The sequence below is a fragment of the Bombina bombina genome, chromosome 3, assembly GCF_027579735.1.
Source record: "Bombina bombina isolate aBomBom1 chromosome 3, aBomBom1.pri, whole genome shotgun sequence".
Lineage (NCBI taxonomy): Eukaryota > Metazoa > Chordata > Amphibia > Anura > Bombinatoridae > Bombina > Bombina bombina.
This window is the reverse complement of record NC_069501.1, coordinates 68,207,785-68,226,675: the sequence shown is the minus strand read 5'-3', so window position 1 is coordinate 68,226,675 and position 18,891 is coordinate 68,207,785. Positions and strand designations below refer to the sequence as shown.

Here is an 18,891-nt window from a genome sequence, read left to right as displayed (position 1 = left end):
ATAGCGGTCTCTCTTTCTACCAGATGCGGCTTAAAACTTATTGTACATCATTTCCTCTCCCAGGTAGTACTTAGCTTAGTCAGATAAAATCATTCTCTGGGCTTCATTTAGTTCATCAGATGTGATCTGTACAAAGGCTTTCATACGATGCCTGTATATTTCCCATAGATATATTGTCCTTGGTGCTAACAGATGCTATTTCTAGAGGTTTGCTTGGCAAATGATTCTTATGGTACCAATGGGGCACGTTTTGGATCTGTCACATTAATCTTTTTGACATCTTAGAACTTTTCCTGTCTTTGGCACAAGTCACGTTTGACTATCCTTGTACAAGATGATCAGCTTACAGTCACTTTCAGGCAAATCATTGCTTTCTTTCATGTAATTAGCAAGAGTCCATGAGCTAGTGACGTATGGGATATACATTCCTACCAGGAGGGGCAAAGTTTCCCAAACCTTAAAATGCCTATAAATACACCCCTCACCACACCCACAATTCAGTTTTACAAACTTTGCCTCCGATGGAGGTGGTGAAGTAAGTATGTGCTAGATTCTACGTTGATATACGCTCCGCAGCAAGTTGGAGCCCGGTTTTCCTCTCAGCGTGCAGTGAATGTCAGAGGGATGTGAGGAGAGTATTGCCTATTTGAATGCAGTGATCTCCTTCTACGGGGTCTATTTCATAGGTTCTCTGTTATCGGTCGTAGAGATTCATCTCTTACCTCCCTTTTCAGATCGACGATATACCATTACCTCTGCTGATTCTCGTTTCAGTACTGGTTTGGCTTTCTACAAACATGTAGATGAGTGTCCTGGGGTAAGTAAATCTTATTTTCTGTGACACTCTAAGCTATGGTTGGGCACTTTGTTTATAAAGTTCTAAATATATGTATTCAAACATTTATTTGCCTTGACTCAGAATGTTCAACTTTCCTTATTTTTCAGACAGTCAGTTTCATATTTGGGATAATGCATTTGAATTAATCATTTTTTTCTTACCTTCAAAAATTTGACTCTTTTTTTCCCTGTGGGCTGTTAGGCTCGCGGGGGCTGAAAATGCTTCATTTTATTGCGTCTTTTTTGGCGCAAAAAATCTTTTCCGTTTCCGGCGTCATACGTGTCGCCGGAAGTTGCGTCATTTTTTTGACGTTATTTTGCGCCAAAAATGTCTGCGTTCCGGATGTGGCGTCATTTTTGGCGCCAAAAGCATTTTAGGCGCCAAATAATGTGGGCGTCTGATTTGGCGCTAAAAAATATGGGCGTCGCTTTTGTCTCCACATTATTTTAGTCTAATTTTTCATTGTTTCTGGTTGCTAGAAGCTTGTTCTTTGGCATTTTTTCCCATTCCTGAAACTGTCATTTAAGGAATTTGATCAATTTTGCTTTATATGTTGTTTTTTTTTTGTCTTACATATTGCAAGATGTCTCACGTTGCATCTGAGTCAGAAGATACTACAGGAAAATCGCTGTCTAGTGCTGGAGCTACCAAGCTAAGTGTATCTGCTATAATTTTTGGTATCTGTTTCTCCAGCTGTTTGTATTGCATGTCATGACAAACTTATTAATGCAGATAAAATTTCCTTTAGTACTGTTACATTACCTGTTGCTGTTTCATCAACATCTAATTTTCAGAGTGTTCCTGATAAACATATGAGATTTTATTTTTTAAATCCATTAAGAAGGCTATGTCTGTTATTTCTCCTTCTAGTTTACATAAAAGTCTTTTAAAACTTCTCTTTTTTCAGATGAACTTTTAAATGAACATCATCATTCTGATACTGATAAATCTTTATATTTGTTCAAGATGGAATTTATTCGTTCTTTATTTAAAGAAGTATTAATTGCATTAGAAATAGAGGATTCTGGTCCTCTTGATACTAAATCTAAACGTTTAAATAAGGTTAATTTACTCCTTCTAAACGTTTAAGCAATTATATCCTGTGCCATCTGACAGATTAGAGTTTTTTTGGGACAAAATCCCTAAGGTTATGGGGCTGTCTCTACTCCTGTTAAATGTACTACTGTTCCTACGGCAGATAGTACTTTATTTAAGGAAAATTGAATCCTTTCTAAGAAAAGCTTACTTATGTTCAGGTAATCTTCTTAGACCTGCTATATTTTTAGCGGATGTTGCTGCAGCTTCAACTTTTTGGTTAGAAGCTTTAGCGCAACAAGTAACAGATCATAATTTTATAGCATTATTATTATTCTATAACATGCTAATAATTTTATTGGTGATACCATCTTTTGATATCATTAGAGTTGATGTCAGGTATATGTCTCTAGCTATTTTAGCTAGAAAAGCTTTATGGATTAAACTTGGAATGCTGATATGTCTTCTAAGTCAACTTTGCTTTCCCTTTCTTTCCAGGGTATTCAATTATTTCTGGAAGGAAGGGAACTTTTTTACCAAAGGATAAAAAATCTAAGGTAAATTTAGGTCTAATACTCTTTTTCGTTCCTTTCCTCACAACAAGGAACAAAAGCCTGATCCTTCATCCTCAGGAGCGGTATCAGTTTGGAAACTATTTCCAGTTTGGAATATATCCAAGCCTTATAGAAATCTATAGCCAGCTCCTAAGTACCCATGAAGGTGCGGCCCTTATTCCAGCTCAGCTGGTATGGGGCAGATTACGTTTTCTTCAAAGAAATTTGGATCAATTCCGTTCTCAATCTCTGGTTTCAGAACATTGTTTCAGAAAGGTACAGAATTGGCTTCAAGTTAAGGCCTCCTGCTAAGAGATTTTTTTTTTTTCTTTCCCGTGTCCTAGTTAACACAGCAAAGGCTCAGCATTTCTGAAATGTGTTTCAGATCTAGAGTTGGTTGGAGTAATTATGCCAGTTCCAGTTCTGGAACAGGGGCTGGGGTTTTATTTTATCTCTTCATTGTACCAAAGAAGGTCAATTCCTTCAGACCAGTTCCGGATCTATCAATATTGAATCGTTATGTAAGGATACCAACATTCAAGATGGTTACTGTAGGACTATCCTGCTTTTTGTTTAGCAAGGGCATTATATGTCTACAATAGATTTACAGGATGTGTATCTGCATATTCCGATTCATCCAGATCACTTTTAGTGTCTGAGATTCTCTTTTTAGACAAGCATTACCAGTTTTTTGGCTCTACCGTTTGGCCTAGCCTCAGTTCCAAGAATTTTTTTCAAAGGTTCTCGGTGCCCTTCTTTCTGTAATCAGAGAACAGGGTTTTGGTATTTCCTTATTTGGACGATATCTTGGTATTTGCTCAGTCTTCTCATTTTTCGAAGAATCTCATACGAATCGACTTGTGTTGTTTCTTCAAGTTCATGGTTGGAGGTTCAATTTACCAATCAGTTCATTGATTCCTCAGACAAGGGTAACCTTTTAGGTTTCTAGATAGATTCAGTGTCTATGACTCTGTCCTTGTCAGACAAGAGAAGTTTAACATTGATATCAGCTTGTCAAAACCTTCAGTCACAATCATTCCCTTTGGTAGCCTTATGCATGGAAATTTTAGGTCTTAGGACTGCCGCATCAGATGCGATCTCCTTTGCTCGTTTTCACATGCGACCTCTTCAGCTCTGTATGCTGAACCAATGGTGCAGGGATTACTCAAAGATATCTCAATTAATATCTTTAAACCGATTATACGACACTCTCTGACATGGTGGACAGATCACCATCGTTTAGTTCAGGGGGCTTCTTGTTCTTCCAACCTGGACTATAATCTCAACAGATGCAAGTCTTACAGGTTGGGGAGCTGTGTGGGGGTATCTGACGGCACAAGGGGTTTGGGAATCTCAGGAGGTGAGATTTCCGATCAATATTTTGGAACTCCGTGCAATTTTCAGAGCTTTCCAGTCTTGGCCTCTTCTGAAGAGAGAGTTGTAAATTTGTTTTCAGATAGACAATGTCACAACTGTGGCATACATCAATCATCAAGGAGGGACTCACAGTCCTCTGGTTATGAAAGAACTATCTCGAATTTTGGTTTGGGCGGAATCCAGCTCCTGTCTAATCTCTGCGGTTCATATCCCAGGTATGGACAATTGGAAAGCGGATTATCTCAGTCGCCAAACGTTGCACCTGGGCGAATGGTCTCTTCACCCAGAGGTATTTCCTCAAGATTGTTCAATGTGGGAACTCCCAGAAATAGATCTGATGGCTTCTCATCTAAACAAGAAACTTCCCTGGTATCTGTCCGGATCCCGGGATCCTCGGGCGGAGGCAGTGGATGCATTATTTTCTTCCTTACAAGTGTCATCCTGCCTATATCTTTCCGCCTCTAGTTCTTCTTCCAAGGGTATTCTCCAATATTCTAAAGGAATGCTCGTTTGTCCTGCTGGTAGCTCCAGCATGGCCTCACAGGTTTTGGTATGCGGATCTTGTCCGGATGGCCTCTTGCCAGCTGTGGACTCTTCCGTTAAGACCAGTCTTTCTGTCTCAAAACCTTAATTTTAAGGTATGGAGTTTGAACGCTTGATTCTTGGTCAAAGAGGTTTCTCTGACTCTGTGATTGATACTATGTGACAGGCTCGTAAATTTGTATCTAGAGAGATATATTATAGAGTCTGGAAGACTTATATTTCTTAGTGTCTTTCTCATCTTTTTTCTTGGCATTCTTTTTGAATACCGAGAATTTTACAGTTTCTTCAGGATGGTTTAGATAAAGGTTTGTCCGCAAGTTCCTTGAAAGACAAATCTCTGCTCTTTCTGTTCTTTTTCACAGAAGGTTTGCTAATCTTCCTGATATTTATTGTTTTGTACAACCTTTGGTTCGTATAAAACCTGTCATTAAGTCAATTTCTCCTCCTTGGAGTTTGAATTTGGTTCTGGGGGCTCTTCAAGCTCCTCCTTTTGAACCCATGCATTCTTTGGTCGTTATATTACTTTCTTGGAAAGTTTTGTTTCTTTTGGCCATCTCTTCTGCCAGAAGAGTCTCTGAATTATCTACTCTTTTTTGTGAGTCTCCTTTTCTGATTTTGCATCAGGATAAGGCGGTGCTGCGAACTTCTTTTGAATTTTTTACCTAAAGTTGTGAATTCTAACAACATTAGTAGAGAAATTGTGGTTCCTTCATTATGTCCTGATCCTATGAATTCTAAGGAGAAATCATTGCATTCTTTGGATGCTGTTAGAGCTTTGTAATATTATGTTGAAGCTACTAAGTCTTTCCGAAAGACTTCTAGTCTATTTGTCATCTTTTCCGGTTCTAGAAAAGGCCAGAAAGCTTCTGCCATTTCTTTGGCATCTTGGTTGAAATCTTTATTTCATCATGCCTATGTTGAGTCGGGTAACACTCCGCCTCAAAGGATTACAGCTCATTCTACTAGGTCAGTTTTACTTCCTGGGCGTTTAGGAATGAAGCTTCGGTTGATCAGATTTGCAAAGCAGCAACTTGGTCTTCTTTGCATACTTTTACTAAATTCTACCATTTTGATGTGTTTTCTTCTTTTGAAGCAGTTTTTGGTAGAAACGTACTTCAGGCAGTGTTTTCAGTTTGAATCTTCTGCTTATGTTTTTTCATTAAAATTTTATTCTGGGTGTGGATTATTTTCAGCAGGAATTGGCTGTCTTTATTTTATCCCTCCCTCTCTAGTGACTCTTGCGTGGAAAGATCCACATCTTGGGTAATCATTATCCCATACGTCACTAGCTCATGGACTCTTGCTAATTACATGAAAGAAAACATAATTTATGTAAGAACTTGCCTGATAAATTCATTTCTTTCATATTAGCAAGAGTCCATGAGGCCCGCCCTTTTTTGTGGTGGTTTTGATTTTTTTGTATAAAGCACAATTATTCCAATTCCTTATTTTATATGCTTTCGCACTTTTTTTCTTATCACCCCACTTCTTGGCTATTCGTTAAACTGAATTGTGGGTGTGGTGAGGGGTGTATTTATAGGCATTTTAAGGTTTGGGAAACTTTGCCCCTCCTGGTAGGAATGTATATCCCATACGTCACTAGCTCATGGACTCTTGCTAATATGAAAGAAATGAATTTATCAGGTAAGTTCTTACATAAATTATGTTTTTGAGAGTAGCCTTGCAACATCTGCTCCCACTGCAGCTCCTGGATTGTATTTTCTGATCTATTGTAGCTCTGAATGTAAGTGGTATAAAATATTGTGGGGGTTTTGTGTATTGGTCTCACAATTCTTTGTCTATACATAAAATGATCTTCAGCAACTGTCCCAAATAAAACCAGAGCTGCCGCCATGTTCCAGCCGATTGATAAAGTAGTAGCCTCTAGTTATGAAGTATGGCAGAGTGTTCTGGAGAGGTAAAGTCTAATCTCGCATATCTGGGTTAGCCTGGTTATTCCAGAGTAAGCTTCTCGCACATGGACTAACTTTGTACAACTAAAAACTCTAAGTTGTTACATGGTGCGTTTAAAGGGATTGTAATACCAAATGCTCCTTATTTGTTTTGTCCCATATTCCTGTAATTTAAAGGGATATAAACCCCAACATTTTATCTTTAATTTTTTCGATAGAGCGTGCAATTTTAAACAACTTTCTATTGTACTTCTATTTAATTTGCTTTGTTCTTTTAGTATCTTTTGCAGTAGGGATATAAGCTCAGGAGCGTGCACGTGTCTGGAGTGCTATATGGCAGCAGTTTTGCAAGAATGTTATCTATTTGCAAGAGCACTAGAGGGCAGCACGATTTCCTGCCATGTAGCGCTCCAGTTGCCTACTTGGGTATCGCTTAAACACAGAAAATCATCAGAACAAAGCAAATTTGATAATAGAAGTAAATTGGAAACCTTTTTAAAATTGTCTGTTCCATCTGAATCACAAAAGAACATATAAAAAAAAAGAAATTCAAACTGAGTTTCTATATACTCCATGTGCATTGCTTTATAGAAACTAAAAATAAAAATACATCTAATACTATTAACTACATCTAATACTATTAAATACATCTAATACTATTAAATACATCTAATACTATTAACTACATCTAATGCTATTAAATACATCTAATACTATTAAATACATCTAATGCTATTAAATACATCTAATGCTATTAAATACATCAAATACTATTAAATACATCTAATGCTATTAAATACATCAAATACTATTAAATACATCTAATGCTATTAAATACATCAAATACTATTAAATACATCTAATACTATTAACTACATCTAATACTATTAAATACATCTAATGCTATTAAATACATCTAATGCTATTAAATACATCAAATACTATTAACTACATCTAATGCTATTAAATACATCTAATACTATTAAATACATCTAATACTATTAAATACATCTAATACTATTAACTACATCTAATGCTATTAAATACATCTAATACTATTAAATACATCTAATGCTATTAAATACATCTAATGCTATTAAATACATCAAATACTATTAAATACATCTAATACTATTAAATACATCTAATGCTATTAAATACATCTAATGCTATTAAATACATCAAATACTATTAAATACATCTAATGCTATTAAATACATCAAATACTATTAAATACATCTAATGCTATTAAATACATCAAATACTATTAAATACATCTAATACTATTAACTACATCTAATACTATTAAATACATCTAATGCTATTAAATACATCTAATGCTATTAAATACATCAAATACTATTAAATACATCTAATACTATTAACTACATCTAATGCTATTAAATACATCTAATGCTATTAAATACATCTAATACTATTAACTACATCTAATGCTATTAAATACATCAAATACTATTAAATACATCTAATGCTATTAAATACATCAAATACTATTAAATACATCTAATACTATTAACTACATCTAATGCTATTAAATACATCTAATGCTATTAAATACATCTAATGCTATTAAATACATCTAATGCTATTAAATACATCAAATACTATTAAATACATCTAATACTATTAACTACATCTAATACTATTAAATACATCTAATACTATTAAATACATCTAATACTATTAAATACATCTAATACTATTAAATACATCTAATACTATTAAATACATCTAATACTATTAACTACATCTAATACTATTAACTACATCTAATACTATTAAATACATCTAATACTATTAAATACATCTAATACTATTAAATACATCAAATACTATTAAATACATCAAATACTATTAAATACAACTAATACTATTAAATACATCTAATACTATTAAATACATCTAATGCTATTAAATACATCTAATACTATTAAATACATCTAATACTATTAAATTAATCTAATGCTATTAAATACATCTAATACTATTAAATACATCAAATACTATTAAATACATCAAATACTATTAAATACAACTAATACTATTCTCAGTCTAATATTTGCTATGAGTACATCTATATACTATTAAATACATCTAATACTATTAAATACATCTAATACTATTAAATACATCTAATACTATTAAATACAACTAATACTATTCTCAGTCTAATATTTGCTATGAGTACATCTATATACTATTAAATACATCTAATACTATTAAATACATCTAATACTATTAAATACATCTAATACTATTAAATACATCAAATACTATTAAATACATCAAATACTATTAAATACAACTAATACTATTCTCAGTCTAATATTTGCTATGAGTACATCTATATACTATTAAATACATCTAATACTATTAAATACATCTAATACTATTAAATACATCTAATACTATTAAATACAACTAATACTATTCTCAGTCTAATATTTGCTATGAGTACATCTATATACTATTAAATACATCTAATACTATTCTCAGTCTAATATTTGCTATGAGTACATCTATATACTATTAAATACAACTAATACTATTCTCAGTCTAATATTTGCTATGAGTACATCTATATACTATTAAATACATCTAATACTATTAAATACATCTAATACTATTAAATACATCTAATACTATTAAATACAACTAATACTATTCTCAGTCTAATATTTGCTATGAGTACATCTATATACTATTAAATACATCTAATACTATTCTCAGTCTAATATTTGCTATGAGTACATCTAATACTATTAAATACAACTAATACTATTCTCAGTCTAATATTTGCTATGAATACATCTATATACTATTAAATACATCTAATACTATTCTCAGTCTAGTATTTGCTATGAGTACATCTATATACTATTAAAAACAACTAATACTATTCTCAGTCTAATATTTGCTATGAGTACATCTATATACTATTAAATACAACTAATACTATTCTCAGTCTAATATTTGCTATGGATACATCTATATACTATTTAAATACAACTAATACTATTCTCAGTCTAGTATTTGCTATGGATACATCTATATACTATTAAGTACATCTAATACTATTCTCAGTCTAATATTTGCTATGAATACGTCGTTATTTCTAGCGTTTACGGTTTAATATCCCTTTAAGTTGAATGCTATTAGTGTATATAGTATTTTACATGTAATTCTCATGACGGCGCAGGACCTTACGGTGGGGGCTTCTCAGTAAAAGCAGGTGTCTCATTTCTTCTTGGGTTTAGTTTATACCTTGAAATCAGTGTCTGCTCTCCTCAACATGGCTGATGGTGCTGATTAATGTAGGAATTGCTTTTATTACAGATTTATGCAGAAGCTCAGTATCCTACTGTAGAGACCTGTTTCATATTCTCTAAGCATTTAACGTATTACACGGTGATGGAGCCTTCACATTTTTTTGTTTTGTTAAAGGTGTTGCTGAAATGGAAGCAGGATGCCATTGGTGCTGTGTACATCTGGGTTTGTTAAAAAAGACAGCAAATGCATAATATTAAAGGGACATAAGTCAGTTAAACTTTCATAATTCTGCGTGTTCCATTTTACAAAACTTCCAAATTGACTTCTTAGCATTTTGTAAACCGTCTATTTATATGCACAGTGTTTAAAAGCAACGGCTCCTACTGAGCATGTGCAAGAGTTCACACTATAACTGTATAGGAGTCTATGGTTGGCAGTCACATGACACAGGGTCATGGAAATGAAAGACAACCAATTTTGTATGGGGGGGGGAATCTGCTTATTGGAAGAGTATTAATGCTTTGTCTTTTTATATTATGCATTTGTTGATTATGCAGTTCATCTGAGCATCTTTTTATAGGTAAATGTCAGATGGTTCTGGTATTTAGACTAAAGGAATGTGATTTTATCATATCCTGACCGTGGGCCATTTAAATCTAGATACCATTTGATTGACAGGTATTTTTATATTTATTTATAAAATATTTTACCTGGAAGGATACATTGAGATTTCTCTCGTTTTCAAGTATGTCCTGTACAGTGCATCATTCCCTGGCACCTGCTTCCATTTGAAAATTATGGTTTCCCACTGTTTGGTTCCCCTGCTGTATACATGTTTTGCCATTGTCAGAATAGAGACGTTTAATTTTATACAGATGTTAGTGCAGTTTAAAAAAAAAATGGTTATTCTCATTTATTTGAAAAGTATCACCAAATTCTGTAGCACTTGGTACATGAGGGTGCACAGTAGATCTGTAAAACCTTATTGTTAATTATTTTGTATGATGTTCCTTTAATTAAAGGGAACCTAAATGAAATCTTTTTCACATTGGTGCATTAGTTTTAGTTAACCAGTTTGGGGCATACATAGTAACAAAGAACTGCAGATACAAAAAACAAAGCGCAAAACAATTATACAGGAGAGGGAAGGCGCTGCCCCACAGAATATGTCTTTAAAAACCTTGTTTTTTCTGTGCCGTGTCCATTAGAGGTTTTGCTTCAGTTTAATAAACGTTTGATGTGAACTAGCTAAATCAGCTGGTTGATTTTTAACCTTAATATTGGAGAATATTTTTGTGTATATTTTAGTTATGAACAGATTGTGACTTATATATATGTGCAGTGCAACTAAGCATTCTGTATAAATCCGTGTAAATAAATGTTTACACTTGTCCACTTCTTCTTTTTTTTCCTCCACAGGGGCCAGTAATATATGCTCAGCTGGATCACTCGGGAAAGTCTGGCAACCAGATAAATAAATCGGAATCTGTGGTATACGCACACCTTCGAAAAAACTGCTGACTTTCCTGACATTTACCAACGTTTTTGAGAAAGAACTTGGCGTGAAGAGATTTCATCGAGAAGCCACATGCGGCCTTCATGTGATGTTCTATGTATACAGTACGGTGAATCAGGCAGTGTAATTATGAATGAATAATTGGACTATATTATCTTTAAAAAAAGTGGTGGTTCCATAACGGTGCCTTCGTTTTGTAAACATAAGATAAACTAATATGTAACACGTATTCAATTTCTGTTTTAAGAGATCTATTTAATTTTTTTTTTTTTTTTTTTTTTTAGTTCCCAACTTCCTAAGCAGTTTAACCCGTTTTATGCTTCTAAAAAACATTTTTTTATTCTGTTTTATGTTCATAGATTGTTTAATGCAAAGGTACTATGAATTATACTCGTCTTATGGAGTGCAGGGAATTACCACAGTTTTACCCCAGGTACCACTATATATATGTTATTGCTGGGGCTTTACATTTAATGTATAGAAAAAAGCCAGTTAAAGGGGCACATTCTGTAATGTGTCTCCTTAATGTGTTCCAAGCTAAGTGTTATACCAGTTGCATAGTATTAAATCTATTAGCTTTTTAAATTGCAAGATTTAATTTCCGTTTTTTTTCTGATTGTAACCACCACCCATAAAAAAAAATATCATTTCCTATGTTTTGGCCCTTTGTTTACAAATAGAGAAAGATCAGAGAGGCCTTTTGCTATCTATAGATAAGGTAGCAGGTCTGCTGCTTTTCCTGAAGGCTCAATCCATTTTCTATGAGCATATTCTCGAGAAAAATGGGTGGATATTTCAATGTGCAAAACCAGTTGTTTAATATACACAAAATAAACCAATATGAACAATATCCTATATGTTTAATACTCTGCAGCTTGTTTAACAAGTAATTTGAAGCACATTAAGTGGGCTGTGTCCCTTTTTAATTCCTTTGCTAAATATTACCTTGTGCACATACGAACACTACAAAATTGCAATAGCTTTACATTTTTGTTTTTGTTTTTTATTTTCTATCTCGATTTTGTTTTGGTGTTTTAATATTCTTCAAGAGGCGTTTTCCCCATATAGTATACAGCTTTTGCCATTCATGTAAATACTGTATTTAATCTTACTCAGATCAACGCTGCATGTCTGAGTGTGCTTTTATCATATTTTTATATTTAAATAAAACTGGAAACGGAATGTTAAAGATGTTCAGCAAATTAGGAACAAGTACAGCATTAATCGGAGGGATCGATGGCAGTCACTAGTTCTGCAGAACACAATTATGTCTTTCTCTCACCTAATCCTACAATATTAAATCTAAAGGTAAAAATGTATTAAATTCTAATGATGGTCTCAAAAGACACTTTCAATATATAAACTGTACCGTATTGTAAATTTTTAATAACCAAGTTTAAAACTTGTATTGCCACTTGAGTGATTGTGATTTTTGAATATCTAGTTAGTTGTAATTTATTCAGTATCTTTGCTCAGTTCTGGAGTAAAAAAACAGGGCTGTATTTGTGTAAAATATGAAATGTAATAAATGTGTTCAACTTCTGAGAATTGGCGGTTACTAAACTACTCACATTAACAGAGAGAAAAGAACAAACTTTAAGCAGGTATATTTTTAGATAAACTTTTTATCCATGTGCTATAAATATATATTTTTCTTTGTTCATAAGAATTGTTATTTGTAATAGATATGTTCATATCCAACTGGAATTTTTTTTTTCATGTAATGTATCCTTTATTTGCAATGGATTTCCCCCCCCCCCTTGTCTCCATATAGCCTCCCTTTTGCATTTGCAAGCATTATTTTACCAACTGGAAAGTGTCAACATTCTTTGAAGTAACATGTAAGCCATACATTTATATAAATGTACATGTGAAAATATTTTCTGTATTTATTATATCAATTTAAATACTGGAATAAACATACACATAGTGAAAGATTGCATGCAGTGATCTAGTCTCCCCTAATGTTATTTGGATTCAGACCTTTATTAAGAAGTATTTTCTTTTGATCTGTTTGTATTTAGGCAGGTGTGTCATTCCTGTTTGGCCTCACTAATACATTTTTGGATTAGTTAAATTCACCCATATCAGTTGAGATCCTTAAAATTATGACTATCTGGCACTGGGTAATGTTCTCCAAATTGTCCAAGGTTACTCACTGGTTAATTGTTTTCCTGTGTATGAGTGACAGTTTTGTTTTGCATAGTATTTCCTAGAGATGTTACAACTAATAGTGTTCGCCACAGACAATTTGGCCAGCCGGGTAGCATTATGAAGTAACCCTGTGGGTGCAGTGTACTAATTTGCAATATTATAACATCTGTAATTTTGGAAATATTACTTAAACTATCCAAAGCACAAATTAATTGCATAATTTAACCTAAATTGATTTATCATTCATGCAACAAACATTGAAACATATTAGCTAATTTTAGTTTAATATTGGTCTAAATTTTAGCTGTGGTGGTATGTACATTAAATAGGTCCTGGAGAGAACACTTTGGAAAATTATATATTTATAACTTCTCAGGTTTGTATTTGACAAAGGCATTTAAAGAACAAATGGCTTCAAACTGAATGACTACACATCGAGGGTCATACCCACCAGCCTATGAAGAGTCTACACTGTGATTACATTATCACATGCAGCTCTGCTTGTCTTTATACATCCTATGTGTTAACTAATACGTTTATCATATTAAAGGTCTAGAAATTTTCACATTTCCAAAAGGGATTTTTTTCATATGTTGAGTCCACGAGACATCATATTTGAGATTAAAGTCAAGTCCTACAGGAGGAGGCAAAACACCCCACACAACAGAGCCTTTAATCCTCCCACTTTCCCATGATTCTATAGTTTTTATTTTTGTAGTTGTTTTGCCTCCAGCAAAGAGGATAGTGAAACTTTAAGTGCTGGTTTATACATCAATTGAAAGGGGTTCTCAAACTTATGTGGGACCTGATATCCACCTCAGAGAGCCGGGAATAAGACAGAGGGGTGTAACTGAGTACATTAGCAGTGCGAGTACATCTCCAACGGGAGTTTGTCACTTGTCTTCCACAGGTGTCACTGGGACTTGTCCCGTAGCCTCCTCCTGTTGACTTTGCCGGAATATTCCTTCCATAGATCCTGTGTCAGTGCATTCTGCATAAGATGGGCTCTGCTACTAGAATCAGGTCTCCTGTAGCTTTATAAGCACAGTAGAGTGAGTACTGACAGGTAACTAGGTACTTGCACTCACATAACCTGCATACTATTAGCATTATTCACATTGCCCAAAACTGTATGAAGTGTTATCTGATGTATGTAACTATGTCCTCTGGCTCTTTTACACATTTACAGTAAAATTGAGATACTTTCTCTTTAAATTTATTAATGGTATTTAGTACATACTTGAGCTCTGCCTCACATTTTCAGCAGGATCTCTGATGATCAGGAACATTTCTGAAGCTGAGGAGCTCATTTTCAGAAGTTTCTGAGCTTCCTTCTGTTCAGATCTCAGGGACTTTACTTTTTCCCGCCAAAACTGTGCTGGTTTCTCCTTTCCCTCACAGAGAGTGGCCATCTTTGACACACTGCAATTTCTCCTCAGAGCTCGATGATTGAAAGCTCTCTGGGCTGGCGAGATTACTAAAGAATGCTCGCCAGTCCTATTTCTCTTGTTAAGTGTATTCAGTCCACGGGTCATCCATTACTTATGGGATATATTCCCTTCCCAACAGGAAGTTGCAAGAGGATCACCCAAGCAGAGCTGCTATATAGCTCCTCCCCTCATGTCATACCCAGTCATTCTCTTGCAACTCAACTAGATAGGACGTTGTGAGAGGTCTGTGGTGTTTTTTATACTTAGTTTATTTCTTCAATCAAAAGTTTGTTATTTTAAATGGCACCGGAGTGTGCTGTTTGTTCTCAGGCAGTATTTGGAAGAAGAATCTGCCTGCGTTTTCTATGATCTTAGCAGAAGTAACTAAGATCCACTGGCTGTTCTCGAACATTCTGAGGAGTGGGGTAACTTTCAGAAAGGGAATAGCGTGTGGGGAATCCTGCAAACAAGGTATGTGCAGTAAATTAATTTTCTAAGGAATGGAATTGACTAAGAAAATACTGCTGATACCGATGTAATGTAAGAACAGCCTTAAATGCAGTAGCGACTGGTATCAGGCTGATGAATGTATGTACAATAAGTAATTTTCTAAGGAATGGAATTTGACTAAGAAAATACTGTTAATACTGAAGTAATGTATGAGCCTTAACTGCAGTAGAAGCGACTGGTAGCAGGCTTATTAATAACACTACCTAACTTTTAAAAGTGCATGTTTGAAACGTTTACTGGCATGTTATTCGTTTTTTGTGAGGTACTTTGGTGATAAATCTTTTGGGGCATGATTTTCCACATGGCTGTCGTTTATTTCTACATAGAAACGGTTAACTGAGGTTTCCCACTGTTGTAATATGAGTGGGAGGGGCCTATTTTAGCGCTTTTTTGCGCAGTAAAAATTCAGTTTCAGTCTTCCTGCTTCTTCCTCCTTGATCCAGGACGTCTCTAGAGAGCTCAGGGGTCTTCAAAATTCATTTTGAGGGAGGTAATCAGTCACAGCAGACCTGTGACAGTGTGTTTGACTGTGATAAAAACGTTAATTGTTAAATTGATTATCCGTTTTTGGGTATGAAGGGGTTAATCATCCATTTGCTAGTGGGTGCAATGCTTTGCTAACTTAATACATTTACTGTGAAAATTTGGTTGCTATAACTGATTTGGATCATTGTTATTTCAACTGTGACGATTTTTTGTGCTTCTTAAAGGCGCAGTAGCGTTTTTTATATTGCTTGTAAATTTATTTGAAAGGATTTTCCAAGCTTGCTAGTCTCAATGCGAGTCTGTTTAAACATGTCTGACACAGAGGAATCTGTTTGTTCACTATGTTTGAAGGCCAATGTGGAGCCCCACAGAAATATGTTTACTAAATGTATTGATGTCACTTTGAATAAAAGTCAATTTATATCTGTAAAGAAATTATCACCAGACAACGAGGGGGAAGTTATGCCGACTAACTCTCCTCACGTGTCAGTACCTTCGCCTCCCGCTCAGGAGGCACGTGATATTGTGGCGCCAAGTACATCAGAGAGGCCCATACAAATCACTTTGCAAGACATGGCTGCTGTTATGACAGAGGTATTAGCTAAATTACCTGAATTAAGAGGCAAGCGCGATAGCTCTGGGTTAAGGACAGAGCGCGCTGATGATGCGAGAGCCATGTCTGATACTGCGTCACAATTTGCAGAACATGAAGACGGAGAGCTTCATTCTGTGGGTGACGGATCTGATCCAGGGAGACCGGATTCAGAGATTTCTAATTTTAAATTTAAGCTTGAGAACCTCCGTGTATTGCTAGGGGAGGTATTAGCGGCTCTGAATGATTGTAACACGGTTGCAATTCCAGAGAAAATATGTAGGTTGGATAGATACTTTGTGGTACCGGTGTGTACTGACGTTTTTCCTATACCTAAAAGGCTTACAGAAATTATTAGCAAGGAGTGGGATAGACCCGGTGTGCCCTTTTCCCCTCCTCCGATATTTAGAAAAATGTTCCCAATAGACGCCACCACACGAGACTTATGGCAGTCGGTCCCTAAGGTGGAGGGATCAGTTTCTACTTTAGCTAAACATACCACTATCCCGGTGGAGGATAGTTGTGCTTTTTCGGATCCAATGGATAAAAAATTAGGTTACCTTAAGAAAATGTTTGTTCAACAAGGTTTTATCTTACAGCCCCTTGCATGCATTGCGCCTGTCACTGCTGCTGCGGCATTCTGGTTTGAGTCTCTGGAAGAGGCCATTCGCACAGCTCCATTGGATGAGATTATGGCCAAGCTTAAAGCTCTTAAGCTAGCCAATGCATTTGTTTCTGATGCCGTTGTACATTTAACCAAACTAATGGCTAAGAACTCCGGATTCGCCATCCAGGCGCGCAGAGCGCTATGGCTTAAATCCTGGTCAGCTGACGTGACTTCTAAATCTAAATTGCTTAATATTCCTTTCAAAGGGCAGACCTTATTCGGTCCCGGCTTGAAAGAAATTATTGCTGACATTACTGGAGGTAAGGGTCATACTCTTCCTCAGGACAGGGCCAAATCAAAGGCCAAACAGTCTAATTTTCGTGCCTTTCGTAACTTCAAGGCAGGAGCAGCATCAACTTCCTCCGCTCCAAAACAGGAAGGACCTGTTGCTCGTTACAGACAGGGCTGGAAAGCTAACCAGCCCTGGAACAAGGGCAAGCAGGCCAGAAAGCCTACTTCTGCCCCTAAGACAGCATGAAGAGAGGGCCCCCTATCCGGAAACGGATCTAGTGGGGGGCAGACTATCTCTCTTCGCCCAGGCTTGGGCAAGAGATGTCCAGGATCCCTGGGCGTTGGAGATCATATCTCAGGGATATATTCTGGACTTCAAAGCTTCTCCTCAACAAGGGAGATTTCATCTTTCAAGGTTATCAGCAAACCAAATAAAGAAAGAGGCATTTCTACGCTGTGTGCAAGACCTCTTAGTAATGGAGGTGATCCACCCAGTTCCGCGGACGGAACAAGGGCAAGGGTTTTACTCAAATCTGTTTGTGGTTCCCAAGAAAGAGGGAACCTTCAGACCAATCTTGGACCTAAAAATCTTAAACAAATTCCTAAGAGTTCCATCATTCAAAATGGAAACTATTCGAACCATCCTACCCATGATCCAAGAGGGTCAATACATGACCACAGTAGACTTAAAGGATGCCTACCTTCATATACCGATTCACAAAAATCATTATCGGTACCTAAGATTTGCCTTTCTAGGCAGGCATTACCAGTTTGTAGCTTTTCCCTTCGGGTTGGCTACGGCCCCGAGAATCTTTACAAAGGTTCTGGGCTCACTTCTGGCGGTTCTAAGACCGCGAGGCATAGCGGTGGCTCCGTATCTAGACGACATCTTGATACAGGCGTCAAGCTTTCAAATGGCCAATACAGAGATTGTTCTGGCATTTCTGAGGTCGCATGGGTGGAAAGTGAACGTGGAAAAGAGTTCTCTATCACCACTCACAAGAGTCTCCTTTCTAGGGACTCTTATAGATTCTGTAGAGATGAAAATTTACCTGACAGAGTCCAGGTTATCAAAACTTCTAAATGCTTGCCGTATCCTTCATTCCATTCCACGCCCGTCAGTGGCTCAGTGCATGGAAGTAATCGGCTTAATGGTAGCGGCAATGGACATAGTGCCATTTGCGCGCCTGCATCTCAGACCGCTGCAATTATGCATGCTAAGTCAGTGGAATGGGGATTACTCAGATTTGTCCCCTATGCTAAATCTGGACCAAGAGACCAGAGATTCTCTTCTCTGGTGGCTTTCTCGGGTCCATCTGTCCAAGGGTATGACCTTTCGCGGGCCAGATTGGACGATTGTAACAACAGATGCCAGCCTTCTAGGTTGGGGCGCAGTCTGGAATTCCCTGAAGGCTCAGGGATTATGGACTCAGGAGGAGAAACTCCTCCCAATAAATATTCTGGAGTTGAGAGCAATATTCAATGCTCTTCTAGCTTGGCCTCAGTTAGCAACACTGAGGTTCATCAGATTTCAGTCGGACAACATCACGACTGTGGCTTACATCAACCATCAAGGGGGAACCAGGAGTTCCCTAGCGATGTTGGAAGTCTCAAAGATAATTCGCTGGGCAGAGTCTCACTCTTGCCACCTGTCAGCGATCTACATCCCAGGCGTGGAGAACTGGGAGGCGGATTTTCTAAGTCGCCAGACTTTTCATCCGGGAGAGTGGGAACTTCATCCGGAGGTCTTCGCT

The 18,891-nt window shown here is 36.1% G+C and overlaps 1 protein-coding gene across 2 annotated transcripts in view; it reads left to right on the top strand.

Moving 5' to 3' along the window:
* MPZL1 (myelin protein zero like 1) overlaps positions 1-13,002 on the top strand; it is a 127,699-nt gene extending 114,697 nt beyond the window's left edge. For both annotated transcript variants that reach the window (XM_053705854.1, XM_053705853.1), the window contains one exon: positions 10,971-13,002. In XM_053705854.1, coding sequence (XP_053561829.1) covers positions 10,971-11,072 — 102 coding nt within the window. In that variant the 3' untranslated portion in view covers positions 11,073-13,002. The remainder of the gene's footprint in view (positions 1-10,970) is intronic.
* Positions 13,003-18,891: the final 5,889 nt, after the last annotated feature.